Source organism: Bombus flavifrons, chromosome 14 (assembly GCF_040668555.2).
Source record: "Bombus flavifrons isolate JBK064 chromosome 14, iyBomFlav1_principal, whole genome shotgun sequence".
NCBI lineage: Eukaryota > Metazoa > Arthropoda > Insecta > Hymenoptera > Apidae > Bombus > Bombus flavifrons.
The window spans coordinates 5,325,700-5,340,330 of record NC_138455.1 but is presented as its reverse complement, the minus strand read 5'-3'; the positions used below and the strand labels follow the sequence as shown (position 1 = coordinate 5,340,330).

The following is a 14,631-nucleotide window of genomic DNA, read 5'->3' as shown; positions in this document are numbered from 1 at the left end:
TGTAAAATTATAAATTGTAAATAAACTTTTTGTTCTAATAAACTTTTTTTATATACTTTGATTAATCGCTACGCAGTAATAATTATTATAGTGTTTTATCGATATTGTGATTTGTGTAAATTGCATTAATCTTGCGGTATGTTAGCATATTGCAAATTGATGTAAAATAAAAATATTAATTTACACGAAATCGATATTAAAAATTTTTATTGCAATAACACGAATTTCTCTTTTTCGTTTAAATATTAACAAATTATTCTTTTGATTCAGATAATTTTAAAACTGGCGCCATTGCTAACCATATTTTCTTTTTGTAGTACTAATAGTGCTACCAACTTCAGAATCAAACCTATTATTTGTGTACAAAAGCAGAAAACATTGCTGAATAAAAAGCACGTAGTAAATTCCATTTTTGAAAATTAATTACAAATATATATTTTAATATATTAAAACAAAATATATATTACATCGTTTATCACATTAAAATAACATTAATATCTTCTATATTCAATATTTAATATTCAATAATTACTAATATTCTTTATATACATTATAATATAATAAATTTAAAAAATTAAAAGACCAGTGTATTCTTTATATACATTATAATATAATAAATTTAAAACATTAAAAGACTAATAAACTATTCTTACTCTAATTTTAACACAGTTACATTGTTTATTTCTTAGAAGTAATTATCTTATAACATTAACTCGCTAATGTTTTATGTACATAATTAATTGTTTATACATGTTATCTATGTCCGATATCTTATCAACGTTTGGCTGTCTTTATATAACATATGATAACAGATTGAAAACAGAATTTGTGGATAAGTTTGTAATAATGGCAACAAGTCAGGTATGTTCAGTTCAAAATTAAAAATATTAAATCAATGTTTGCAAAAAAATTTCCTTGGAAAATTAATAAAATATTTAATATTTTGTAGGCCAAAAAAATTGTCAATTTGTACAAAACATTAGTACGAAATCCTTCTTTAACTGATGCAAAGATTTTTGAGCTAAGTGAAAATGAAATATCGATTTTAAGCGCATGGTCCCAAAGAAATTTAGAGAGAAAGACAAATCAAAAGTTTTGCCAAACTCACATTTTAGATTCAAAGTTACAAGTACAATCTCAAAGCTTCCCCTTTGATACTACAACAGAGTATGATACATATTTGTTATAAAAATATAATTAGTTATATCTTTAAGATATACATCTAAAAGAAAGCTTTCTTTTAATTGTAGACTTCTATCTGATTTCACTGAGGATAAACAATGTAAAGCGATATTAAGGCAGGCTACAATTGAAAATACTACAAAACAGTTTATTGAAATCTGGGATAAACAGAGGCTTGTGAAAAATTATGATTTAACTGCTTTGGATGTGCATGGAGATGTATACACAGATTGTAGTTATTAATCAAAAATTATATACATTCACTACACAATATGTATCTAATATAACATCTAACAAGAATTAAAAGTTTTTGTTCTTTCTGTTTCTAGCTGAATTTTCTTCTTTTCAATGGTCTCCAGACAAAACAAAAGTATTATATATTGCTGAAAAAAAGCAACCAGAATCTGAACCCTTTTATAAGCAGAAACGTATGAATAAAGAAGATAAAAATAAAAAAGATGAGAATGAAGTAACAGTGGTAAATTGCTTCATTTTTTAATTATACATATAAAGTAAAAGTAAACTTTAATTAATAAAACATTTGATATAGGGTAATGAATATATTTACAAGCCTCATTGGGGAGAACAATTGGTAGGTAAACACCATCCAGTTGTTGCTGTCCTTGATACGACAACAGACACAATTTCAGCTCTCTCAGGTATACCAAATGATCTCTCACCTGCTCAAGTACTATGGACTGCAGATAGTCAAGGTGTTGTTGGTGTAGCATGGAAACATGAGCCAAGACATTTAGGTCTTATTGCTTGTACTAATAGACTCTCTTGGATATTTTTATTAAAAGATGGAGAGTACAGTAAGAAATATCCCATGTCACTCCATTTGCTTATAAATTAAGGTCATATATCTATGTATATACATTGTACATATATTTTTTAGAAAAGCTCTCAAGCGATGGATGTGCTGTCCATAGCCCAAGATTTAGTCCTGATAAAAAATATCTTATCTGGTTAGAAAGAGAAGCAGGTGGTCCACATCATAATACTCACAGACTTATGCATCTTGAATTTGCTTCTGAAAATTCAAAGGTATTTGTATATTGGAATATACTTAGTTTACTGTTTATTTTATTTAAATTTATATCATTGTATTTTCTTTAGGCTGATATACTTGTAGACATTGTAAATTCGAGCATACCTATTCAAAATGCTGAAAAGTTTTATGGCTTGTATGGTCGTTTACCACGCCAATGCTGGAGCACTGATTCACAGTATATATTCTTGAGTACAGCACAACAGAATAATATACGTTCTTACATCATTAATAGAAGTAAAAATTCAAACTATGTCTCACGTTTTACTAATTCTTTCCTTTGTTTAAATCATTAATAACAAAAATATTATTTACAGAAACGAAAGCTATAACTGAGATCCAAAATGATAAAAGCAGCCTTGCTATTTTGGACGTAAAAAATGATATTATTGCATTTTCGGAAACATCTCTTTTAGAGCCATCTATGCTTACGGTAGGAAGATTTGACTCAGAAACAATTAGTAATGGTCGCATTAAAAGAAATAAAATTTCTATTCCCGAAAAAATTCCTGGCACTGAAAATTTAATGTATGAGCCTTCTGAATATGATTACAATAACGATGAAGAAATAAGTAAGTAATTTGTCATTTCAAGGATTGAAAGATATAGACTAAATGTTTTTTAACGATTTTACAGAACACTTCAACTTCATTTATTTTGGACCAAAAAGTGGAAATGACAAATCTGTACCTTTAATAATCGTACCACATGGTGGACCTCATTCTAACTATGCAAATTCGTTTATACTTGATTATTTCTTGCTTGTTTTATCAGGTAAACTTTTGGTTTGCAGTAATTTATATTCAACAATCTGTCTTAATTATTCATAAAGATTTTAAACTTTCCCTAAAAAATTATTTTTATTTAAGGTTTTGCTGTGGTACAAGTTAACTATCGTGGTTCTACCGGAATGGGATCAAAGAATGTTGAATATCTTCAAGGAAAAGTTGGAGATGTCGATGTAAAGGACTGTGTGACTGCTACAGAAGAAGCTTTACGAAAATACTCATGGTTAAATCCAAACAAATTGGGAATTATTGGTGGTTCACATGGAGGATTTTTAGTTACTCATTTAAGTGGTCAATATCCAGTAAGTTCATAAACTATTTATAAACTTAAAAAAATAATAAAATTCAGTAATATGCAACAGTTTATTCTTGTAGGACTTATATAAAGCTGTTGTTGCAAGAAATCCTGTAATCGACATTGCTGCTATGTTCACTATATCAGATATTCCAGACTGGTAAAATATTAATGTATTATTGAAGATTTTTCGTAGGTTCATAGTCATTTTTCATGAATTACAATTATATTGCAGTCGCAATGCGCTGAGTAAAGAAGAAAGAATTATGTAAGATCAGTTGTAGAATAATGTACAATGAAAATAACAAAATAACATAATAATACAAAGATTAGATATGATATAGAATTCTTATTTCAATTATTGTTTTCATGATACATCTAATTTCAGGTGTGCTGCCGAAATCAATTATGCCTTTGATGAAAGTGCACCAATGTCGGAATCGGATCGAATTGAGATGTTTGTGAAGATGTTTAAGTGTTCCCCGATTATTCACGTTAATAATGTGAAAGCTCCAACCTTGTTATGTATAGGTTCGAGCGATTTACGAGTACCCCCGTCTCAAGGAAAACTGTGGTTTCAACGTCTTAAAGCGAATGATGTTAGAACAAAGTAAGAGTTTTATAAGTAACAATTAAAAATTATGGTCACCATAAAATCTTTATTAAATCTTTATTACAGGATGCTAGTTTATAACGATAATCATCCTTTAGCATCAGGAACTGCAGAAATTGATAACGCTATCAACGCTTGTTTATGGTTACACGAACATGTTGGGGTATAAATGGAAATAACATAATGAATAATTTTGTAATTGAATACGTGTTAATTAACCAATGAACACTTTAATAATAATTGAAAGACAATCTTGTATAAATATTATATTTATTAAATACTGTATTTTTCCAACATTAAAAGCGACTTATAAACTATGAACAGGTTTTTGTTCTAAAATAGTACTTTTCGTTGCTGAATAATTGACCATACATAGTGGCTATTTATATTTTATACATTACGGATCTTGTACTTATATCTCAATATAGTTTTGTAGAACAAGTTATATAAAATATAAAAATATTCAGTATTATAAATGCTAGTGTATACAACATTGACAAAATAGTTGGTATAAAATACTAAAAAGAAATTCGGTATTCTTATCGATCACTTGTATGTGATTATATCTGTTTCATTCAAAAAGGCACTCACTCATACCATATATCTGAAGACTGCATTGTGTACAACAATATCTAATTAAAACATTAGATAACAAGTCAGTACAAATTAATTACATATAATAACTTGCATTTACAATTATGATCTAGCAGGATTACTTTGTTCTGGAAACAGGGAATCATAACTAGGTGGTAAATCTTTATCAGCAACCGATGAAGGAACTGCGACTTCTAACATCGGTGCTGAGGGAACTGATGGATTTACAGATCCCTCTGTATCACGTGATAATGGTTCTGGTCTCGAACACACGTTTGAATCGGCGCAATCGATAGACCAACATAATTTTTGTGACCTTTTACATATCCATAAACACACAATGAATATGATAAAGCATAAAATCATGGTACTCACTGCACCTATTGTTACATTTGTACCAGTGCCAGAGCTAATAATTTCATGAGTACAATTATTCTCATCAGAACAAATACCTGGAATACAATTGTAAACACCATCGCAAAAGTATTCATTTAGCAGACAGGTATCATGACCAATTAGTTTGTATTTCTTGTAGCCCACATTACTGCAATCTATGATATTAAATGTTACATGAAAAGTATAATTTATAATTATAAAATTTTAAAATCAACCTAACTTACTTCCGAATGTTGTATAAGCAATGCGAATAGCAAGAAACTCTCCTTCTTCTAACTTCTCTTTTGATATAAATATTTCAGTTTCTAATTCTGCATTAGATTTATGATTGCTTGGATCATATTCGGCATAAATCTCTGATAATGATTGTGATTCAGTATGATCTTCTGACTCATGAACTGCATACTTCATATTACTGCGATCAACTAAACCACAAAACTTCTCTGTCTTATGAAAATCTTTTCTTTTAAACTAAAACAGATAAAAAATTTATTTATGATTTCATCTAAAGCAATAACAAATTATTACTTACTTGTACATAATCCAGACACTGTGTTCCGTTTCTTCTGAAAGACATTTTTTGAATGACTCCAAATAATCCATAACCTTTGGCCGTAATAAATTTAAATTTACAATGAACATTAGCACGAACATTCCATCGGTCCAGCATGTACTTCGGCCGTACAATCGCCGCACCGATTTTAATGTCTATAGTTGACACTTTACCAAGTATATGACACAACTTCTCCGACTCCAATCCATCTAGAAGAAGAAATCACACGTTAAATATCCTTACCAATAATATCAAAAAGTTAAAAAAGGATGATATTATTGTTTCAAAAAGACTTACATTCTTCGTAATAATTATTATAAAACGTACACAAACTATAATTCATACAACTGTTTGCGAAATATAATAAGCATAGAAGACTTAAAACACTCCGACGAGCCATTTTTTACAGGTACTGTCAAAAAGCCATAAAGAATATGGGTAACGTCACCATTACCAGTCGATGATGTGTACGTCTAAATCCTTAAAGGAATATCTATATGAAATAAGGAATTCCAAGAATTATCGTTAAATGTTTTCCACAAAATCGTTTGGATGTACTGTCCTCACGGATACGTCATTCCCATATCAAAACAAAACGAATGTGTTCCTGTGCATTCGAGAGAAATCATGAGATCCGAGTTTGAGATCGCAATCGAGATTGACAATCTCGATCTGATACATTTCAAATGAAAATATATGCATCGTTGGGCAAATATCATTTTTGTGTTTGCAATTGAAAGGAATAAATTTTTGGGGATTCTTCACGGTAGATAACGATTATTGTAAAATTAGAATAAAATGAAAATAATTAAACTTGATTATGGAGACGTGGAAATTGGTAAAACGGCAATAAAAACGATAGAGATATGGAATGAATCTTACGTAAGTATGTTTGGTATCTAATTATTAAGCAGACTTTTAGGCAATTATGTGAAATTTGAAGCTGCATAAATGCACAGAATACGTTTAGTATGCAAAAATATATAAAATATTCAAAGTAAAATACCTGTTATAACATTTAATAAATAAAACATCCCTACTTTTATTCCATTTTTTTAGTTTATAAAATAATAAATAAAATAAAAATTTGAATTTGCATAAATATTTGTAGTTTAATAATTAATAGACTGCGAATTTTTATACATGTATGCGAAATTTAAAGTTGCATAAATGCACAAAATACATTTAATGTGCAAAAAAATGTATAAAATATTCAAAGTTATAGTTAGTGTTGTTATTATAGTGTTATAGTTATTATAATCTGTGATAATACTATAATCTGTAATTATAAATGATAATTATAAGGTAGTCTATCTCTTATAAATTTCGATGATCTTTGGATGGCTTGTTAAGGTCAACATCTCGAATAACTTTATCTATGCATATGTATAACTATCGTTTGACTGTATTTTCTGACATATGCAGACGAAAATGTTTCTAATATTATACATAATATTTTTAAGATTTAGAATAAATTTGAGATCTATAATTTAATCCAAACTTAACCTATACTTATATGTACATATATTATGTTATTCGAAAAATTCGTAACAAAAGTTAAGATTTAATTAAAATTACTTACTACTATACTAATACTTATGATTTTACGAGCCTTTTCTTAATTCTTTCGTCTTTGTCGGACAATTCCTTCAAATAATCTCTACAAGAATTTAAAGTATTTAATTTCGTGCCGAATTTACTTTCCGAATAAGTTTTGTAAAGATCCAAATAAATAATAACGAAACACGAATATTCGATGCGTGGGATAAATACAAGTGAATACAACTAAAATTTAAAACTTCTTGGATATATGAGGTTCAACATTATCTCACTGAAAAAAGAAACCTGTTTTATTAACGAATTTAAATGTTTCTTCTTAGTCCTCTTTAGTATCCAATTAAGAATCATATTTGCTCCAACATTTCATTATTTTATAGAAATTTATAATAAAAATGCAAGACATTTTTTGAACAACCCAATAATAAAAATTATTCAATACATTCACCTTGACAGCATATATTTCAAGGTCATTGAAATCGATGAAGTGGATTGCTTTGTAAATAATTATTATAAGTTTTCCATTTTATTCTTCTTTATATCTTTATGAAATTTTCTACATACTGACTATTTTTACTTAATTTATTCATTACAGAAGGAACAAGTATATCAAGTCCAAAGAGATCCGATTACGAATCCTTTAGATCATGTATTTCATTTACGTTCTTATACTTGGACTCTAGCCTCCGATGAAAAATATATATGCGAGATACGTTATCAGCCACTTGTTGCATTTTCTAAAAATGTTGATTATTTCGTAATTATAGATACTAGTATGGAATGTACGAAAATTATTACTTATGGATGTAGTATCGGTATTTACCTTGAAATATGCATTTTGTAATGTATTATGAAATTTTATCTTATCTTACGGTTCTTTGTCTGTTTTTATATACATATTTCATTTCTATATTATAACTTTCGTTTATATATTTGAGCAGGTCCTGAAGTAACTTGTTCAACAACGAAGATCTTTATGAATTGCACAATACAGAAACCAGAAGTTAAAAGGCGAATTAGATTAACAAATAATTCTAAAGTTGCTGCGACCTTTATGTTCAATATAGATGAAAAATGTAAGCCTTTCCAGATAGACGCAAAATACGGCATTATTAAACCTTGTTCTCGTAAATATATTACAATTACGTTTACATCGACAAGGGAGGGAAGATACACTTATTACTTGGTTGCTCTGATCTTATATCAAGTAAATTTAAATGAAACCATTGATAATATGTAATTTTTATGAAGAATTATTTTTTAGAATTATTTCTGAGAATTACTTTTTATTGAAAAATTTATTTAAAATATAGGAACCAATTATTATAGAATTATATGGCTGGTGTAGTGCATTATCTTTTAAGACAGATTCTGATGCTATTACCTATCCTTTAAAAAGTAGAGGTGGTTTCAAAGAATATATGAGAGATGGTACTGATACATTAGGAGATATTCCTCCAATATCCTTATCAAAGCATTATTTCAATCTTGGACAAACTGATGTGGATGTAGAAAATCTTATTCAGACAATACCTCATTCAATATGTCTCACAAATCATAATCATTCCAATTTATTAATTACCTGGGAGAAAGGTAATTTATATATAGTTCATTGTGTTAAATATCTTTTTAATTCATTTGTTGTATTGTAGATACAGATGAAATTTTTAATATAACACCTTCTGAGATGCTAGTTTATGCACACCAGTCTGCTTTATTTGAACTTACATTTAATCCTAATACAAAAAGTAATCTTTATGGAAGAAAGATCATTTGTTCTGTTCTTTTGGAACATAAAAAGCACTCTACTTTCCCATTTGTTACATCTGTGACAGTGATAGGTATAATACTATGTTGTGCAAAAGTTATGATAAAGCCAGTCATGATAAATATTTTGGATGAATTTACATGAAGATGGACAATAAAATATTTAAAAATTAAAATATATCTTAGGTCACTCCTTTCCTGTCATATCGAATGGATGGATTCCACAGTATGAAATACCTCAAACTGTAATAATGCCACCATGTATGCCATCATATCCAGTTTATACCACTTTCCTGATTAAAAGATTTGGACATTTACCTCTCATGTTTCAATTTGTTTCACCATCAGCAAGTCATTTTCTTGTAAAACCAATGCTTGGTGTGATTTATCAGTAAGATATACAATCTGTAAATCCATTTGTGAATTCAACTTTGATATATTATTAATAGCTGAACTATTTAATTGCAGGGATTATGAAATAATTGTAGTTGAAATGACACCTAAACCCCAAGATGAACAGATTTATATAGAAAGATGGACAGTATACTTTAATGGGAATACGAAAAATGAATATTACATAGATTTTAAAGGATATGCAGAGAATGCAAATATTGTTTTTGGCAATAATAATGTTTTAAGTTTTCCACCAGTTATGCTAGGTTGTCAGCAGTTTCTGCAACTTGCAATGCGAAATGTAACACGTCATACAATAAAGTAAGCTAATTTCTTTCCTAAACAAAATGTATGAAATATATTTTAACATTTAGTTATTTATCTATAGGTATCAATTTTACCAGTTGCCACCTGAACTTAATATACAGTACATAAGCGGAGAAATCGATGCAAATGATACTTTACATCAAGAATGTTCCTTTTCTCCAGATGAACCAAATATAGACTATGATTTTGAGGTACAATGTATTTTAAATATTGTAAAAAAAGGGGTACCTATTGGGTCAAAATATAGTGTAATTCTATGTGTTCGTGGAAGTAGCGAAATTGGGTCATTAAAGGTAAAATTTATGCAACATGACTTTATTACTTAATATGAAGTAAAAATTAGAGATTTCTCTTTTATTCATTTCTTTAGGCAACTCCGAACGAATTATATTTCAAAGAATTAGAATATAACAATACCAAGACATTACATTTTGATCTTATTAATTCTAGTTTAGTAGATATTTATTATAAATTAATTTGTACACACCGTAATTGGCCACTTGGAAATATTGAGGAAGATGTTAAATTACATCCAGCATCAGAAACGATTTTCTCAGGATCACATAAAAGAATTACAGTTTCTATCACTCCACACACAGCAGTATATTATGAATTTGCAATTCGATATTTGATAAGAGTTAATTTTCGATCAGATGCATTAATAGCTAGACGAAAACCAGTATGGATTTGCAATGTATACTGCATGTGTATTTTGCCTACGTTAAAAGTAAAATTATAATTCATTTGACCATTAGAATTCGGATTTATAAAATAATGTTTATATATGCAATATCTGCATTAGGTGCAGAATATATGTGCTTTTGGATATAATCAGCATTGTACAATTCATATAAGCAAACAATTTTTATGGAAGAGACTGCATGTAAATAGGTATATTTCTTTTCTATTTGTGTTATATAATCGATATTATGTATTACATGATTATTAGTTCTTTTTCAGATTAAACAAAATCTTGGAAAACATATTACCAGAAGAAAGAAAATCCATAAATATTGATCTTTTTCCAATGTTCCAATGCAATAAAGGAGTAATATTGATAGAATGGATTATGATTAATCCTTCATCATTTCCTATTACGCTGGCTTTAAAAAGAATCAAAAACTGTTCTTGTAAACCTGTTATAAAGACATTTGGTTATTTGCTTCAGCATACAGAAACTGACTGTATACATACAAATCTTTGTACAGTAAACATAAGATCTAAAACACTACGTGTACGACTTTTTTTATGTCAACTAGCTATTTATACAAGGTGCATTACTAAATTGAATGTATATAAAAGAGTAATATTAATTGATATTTTACAGCCAAAGGAAGAAACTGTGATTGGTATGAAGATACATTATACGTTAATCGGGAAAACGGCAATATGTTGGGAATTAGATATTGGACATGATCGTTATGTTATGTTAAACGTAATCATTAATTGTTTAGCTGAGTCTCAGTCACAAGATAATTTCTTAAGCACTGCATCCGTAAATTTCGGACGAACTTATTTTGGAAACAAAGGGATAATGTATAGGGTATAATGTCATTTATAATATATATTACAATAGTGTTCATAAGATATATTACTTTGTATCAACATAAAAATCATTAGTATAATGAAATTCTAGGTAAATTGGATATACAATATTACAAATAATGATTTACCATATTCGATAGATATTAATAACATCTGCAAAGTGAATAAAGATTATCATTATGAAGTATTTTCATGTTTAACACAATGTGGTGTTATAAAGACTGGAACAGCTATACCTCTTCTTTTGAAGTTTCAACCAAGAATGTTTGGTAGATATAAGGTATTATAAATTTAATAATTAGAAAATTAAGAAATTAATATTATACCTCTTAGGTAATAGTTCCAATAACTATGGGTGATAAAACAGAAGAATTGACAATGGAAGGAGAGTCAACTTTTGATTTTAGATTAGCCAGTTATGCGAGAGCTATACCATCTTATTGTGCTTGTAAAACTGCATTATTTCCTGCATATTTCAGTATTGATTGCATCGATGTGTGGTTTCTACCTATGCATAATGTTATTGTCAGAATGCTTTTAGTTTACAACAATTTAGATTTCGATGCACTCGCTTACGAGTGGATATGGTACTCTTAAAAAATTTTAATGTTTTAAAATCTTCTATCATATTCCTTTAAAATGTTAAATGTCTCTAGTCAAGACATACCAGAGATACTGTACATCGATGTATTTCCTCGGAAGGGTATACTGCATCCAAAGGCAGTGCAGAGTTTTAGAATAAAAATCTACACTAAAGGATATCCTTGTCGAATCGATGTTCATATACCTTGTATATTTTTTAACGCTAGTAAAAGGCGGATATATCAGAGAAGCATTATCAAACATGCTATTCTAAGTCAAGAATTAGCAGGACAATTTACCATTACAGAAAAAGGCACTTATGTCCCAGTAAGTAAACAAGTAATATTTTGCAATAAACCAATTATGTTATAAGTTGATTTTACATAGAAACCGTGGATAAAAATACTCAATAAACCTGATGTATACTACAAAACATTGAGTTTACGTTGTAGTGTATGTACTGTAGAAGATGAATCTACAAAAGTCAGTTTATTAAATGAATTAAAAGCTTCTCCAGCAAATGTAATTTATTTTGATGATAGTAAAAAATGCAATGTTATAGATGAGAAAGAGCTTTGTATAGTGAAATTTATTTTAGAAGGCTTACTATGGTAAATGTTGCTCTTTGCATTTCATTTTTATAAATAATTAATAATGTAATTATCGAAATTAGTAAACTATTCGAGTTAATTTTTAGGGATATTGTCAATAGTAAAAGATTTAAAAAAATAGTTGAAGACAGTCTAATTCCTAACAGAAATTTGTATTATACCCAATTTATGATGGATATTTCGGAGCGAAAGAGATTAATACGGAGGTCATATATATCACCGCCATTAACGTTTATTGATTCATTACTAGAGCAAGTAAAAAGAAATAATTTTTATGTATCATGTTGATTTTCTATCGAAAAATAACTTATAGTTTCTTTTTTTATTAGATGTTATTTTCTATAATACACGATGAATTTTCCTTGAAAACTGCGCATTTGATTCCCAATGAAGATATACGGCATCGTAACTATCTTAAAATGTTACCCAAACAAAAAAGAACTGATTTGGAAAATGAGTTAGAAGAAGATAGTAATCTATCAATTTCAATTTTTAAAGATACATTTTTTATTAATGTTTTTTAAAACTAAAGTAACATTTACTTAAAAGACCCTTTTTTAGGACATGATGGATCTAATGATGAAGATAATAACGATGTGGACTACCAATATTTGAGGACTGGATTTAGGGTATCTTTTGTATAATGATTACAAAAAAAATATCTCCATTTATATACAAGTACATAAAGTATTTGGCATCAACTAATTTTGTTCTCAAATGGATCTGGAATGCGTTTAAATACAGCCAAAAATTTATCTCCTTTATTTCTTGTTACCTTTTGACCTTCTTCTGTGCTTTCATATAATTTTTCAACAATTGGATCTTTATCCTTTATAAAACAAATTTGTAAGATAATAGCTGACTTAATCTTTTGAGAAATAAGTAGCAAAAACTTACCAATTCTTCTTTAGAAACATCGTCAAACAATGGATGTTCACGGAAATGTTTCACTATCCATTCATGTAAGTCTTTAACATCCGTCACTGTATATACAATGGCCTTTAAATGATATTCATAGTTACTTTTTTATGTAAAAAGAATATAGAAACGTTTAAGTAATATTTTAGAAAATACATTACTCCTTCAGTTAACACATAAGCATATTCTGCCAAAAGTGTTTTATTTATAATCCTCCATTTATGCTTGGACTTTTTAAAATGTGGATCTGGATATAAGAAAAACATTTTCTTCAACTACAAAAATAAAAATTAATATTTATAAAAGCACAGAATTATAAGTTTAAATATATGACTATACCTTATTATACCTGGCCTTTGTGAAAGTAATTTGGTAGATACTTCATTGCATTAGTCCTCAGACATGCAATGTTTTGGTATTGTCCTGGATTTTGTGATCTTAATGCAGCTATACGATCCATAACATAGTCAGACACTTTTACTCTAATCTCCATTCCAAGAATTAAATTTTCAGGAAACATTAATGACAATGTAACTATTGCAGAAAATATTCTGTTAATACGTTAAGAAACAATGTAATATAAAATTAAAATAATTTTGTACCTAATAGTCCTCCATAGCCACAACCAATATCTACAAACTCAACACATTTCTGTGAAAGATTCTGTTCTTTGGACTCTCCTTCATTAGTTACAAAATAAAACGGATATAACGAACCCCAATTCATTAAATCCGGTTTGATAGGACTGAAATTGTATTCATGAAAAGAATGAAAAATGTTTATAAATAGACTTCAATCTTTTTATGTAATTTTATATTTTTTATGGAAAATAATTACATACTATTCTAAGCAGTGATCCGCTATGGGATTCGAGTGTGCACGTTGTCTGTAATATTTTTTTTGTGGCAATGGTAGTAGTTCTGACATGATAATTGTCAAGAAGCAGTCCACGTGGATAATACAATAACTTAACCTAATCTGACAAAAATATAACCTAATATGAACCGTAAAAAGATATATCTACGAAATTTCAAATTGCATTTGTCGAGATGTTATCTATAAATCTTCCAAAATACAATATACATATATAAAGATGAAATAATTATAAAAAAAATATATATATGTATATACAGGGTGGTTGGTAACAGGTGGTACAAGCGGAAAGGGGGTGATTCTACGCGAAAAAAGAAGTCGAAAATATAGAATAAAAATTTTTCGTTTAAGGCTTTGTTTTCGAAAAAATCGACTTTGAATTTTCGCTCGGTACGCGTGCGGTACTTTATAACGGATCTCGCTGTAGATCGTTGTCTCGATGGAAAAATTTAAAAAAGAAAAAAAGAATAAAAAAAAAATTTTTATTCTATATTTCCGACTTCTTTTTTCGCGTAGAATCACCCCCTTTCCGCTTGTACCACCAGTTACCAACCACCCTGTATATTATATGTACATACATTAAATT

General features: G+C 28.4%; 4 protein-coding genes across 11 annotated transcripts; 2 read left to right on the top strand and 2 right to left on the bottom strand.

Moving 5' to 3' along the window:
- The first annotated feature begins 614 nt into the window (after window positions 1-614).
- LOC138187217 (acylamino-acid-releasing enzyme) lies at window positions 615-4,499 on the top strand. The gene is made up of 14 exons (XM_069127771.1): window positions 615-861; window positions 950-1,167; window positions 1,251-1,414; window positions 1,512-1,660; window positions 1,733-1,997; window positions 2,081-2,229; window positions 2,302-2,470; window positions 2,551-2,805; window positions 2,870-3,007; window positions 3,103-3,323; window positions 3,397-3,476; window positions 3,552-3,584; window positions 3,705-3,926; window positions 3,996-4,499. The coding sequence occupies exons 1-14, from the start codon at window positions 727-729 to the stop codon at window positions 4,096-4,098; spliced, it is 2,301 nt and encodes a 766-aa protein (XP_068983872.1). The 5' UTR covers window positions 615-726; the 3' UTR covers window positions 4,099-4,499.
- LOC138187218 (uncharacterized) lies at window positions 4,183-7,182 on the bottom strand. Its single transcript, XM_069127773.1, has 5 exons — window positions 7,055-7,182; window positions 5,770-5,952; window positions 5,452-5,681; window positions 5,144-5,390; window positions 4,183-5,074 (listed from the first exon to the last, which is right to left on the bottom strand). The coding sequence occupies exons 2-5, from the start codon at window positions 5,870-5,872 to the stop codon at window positions 4,626-4,628; spliced, it is 1,029 nt and encodes a 342-aa protein (XP_068983874.1). The 5' UTR covers window positions 5,873-5,952; window positions 7,055-7,182; the 3' UTR covers window positions 4,183-4,625.
- LOC138187216 (cilia- and flagella-associated protein 65) lies at window positions 6,227-13,018 on the top strand. 8 transcript variants are annotated; one of them, XM_069127765.1, is made up of 19 exons: window positions 6,227-6,354; window positions 7,625-7,844; window positions 7,971-8,236; window positions 8,343-8,622; window positions 8,682-8,870; window positions 8,983-9,187; window positions 9,265-9,510; window positions 9,578-9,809; window positions 9,887-10,243; window positions 10,319-10,407; window positions 10,477-10,750; window positions 10,844-11,059; window positions 11,153-11,341; window positions 11,395-11,648; window positions 11,718-11,970; window positions 12,031-12,254; window positions 12,341-12,509; window positions 12,584-12,725; window positions 12,816-13,018. In XM_069127765.1, the coding sequence occupies exons 1-19, from the start codon at window positions 6,271-6,273 to the stop codon at window positions 12,896-12,898; spliced, it is 3,972 nt and encodes a 1,323-aa protein (XP_068983866.1). In that variant the 5' UTR covers window positions 6,227-6,270; the 3' UTR covers window positions 12,899-13,018. The 8 variants fall into 8 exon arrangements, 7 of the variants coding, with proteins under 7 accessions (XP_068983866.1, XP_068983868.1, XP_068983867.1 ...); XM_069127767.1 differs by lacking the exon at window positions 6,227-6,354 and adding an exon at window positions 6,369-6,777; XM_069127766.1 differs by lacking the exon at window positions 6,227-6,354 and adding an exon at window positions 6,787-6,825.
- LOC138187219 (tRNA (guanine-N(7)-)-methyltransferase) lies at window positions 12,902-14,362 on the bottom strand. The gene is made up of 6 exons (XM_069127774.1): window positions 14,014-14,362; window positions 13,775-13,917; window positions 13,522-13,706; window positions 13,334-13,447; window positions 13,152-13,253; window positions 12,902-13,083 (listed from the first exon to the last, which is right to left on the bottom strand). The coding sequence occupies exons 1-6, from the start codon at window positions 14,097-14,099 to the stop codon at window positions 12,952-12,954; spliced, it is 762 nt and encodes a 253-aa protein (XP_068983875.1). The 5' UTR covers window positions 14,100-14,362; the 3' UTR covers window positions 12,902-12,951.
- Between the last annotated feature and the right edge of the window lie 269 nt (window positions 14,363-14,631).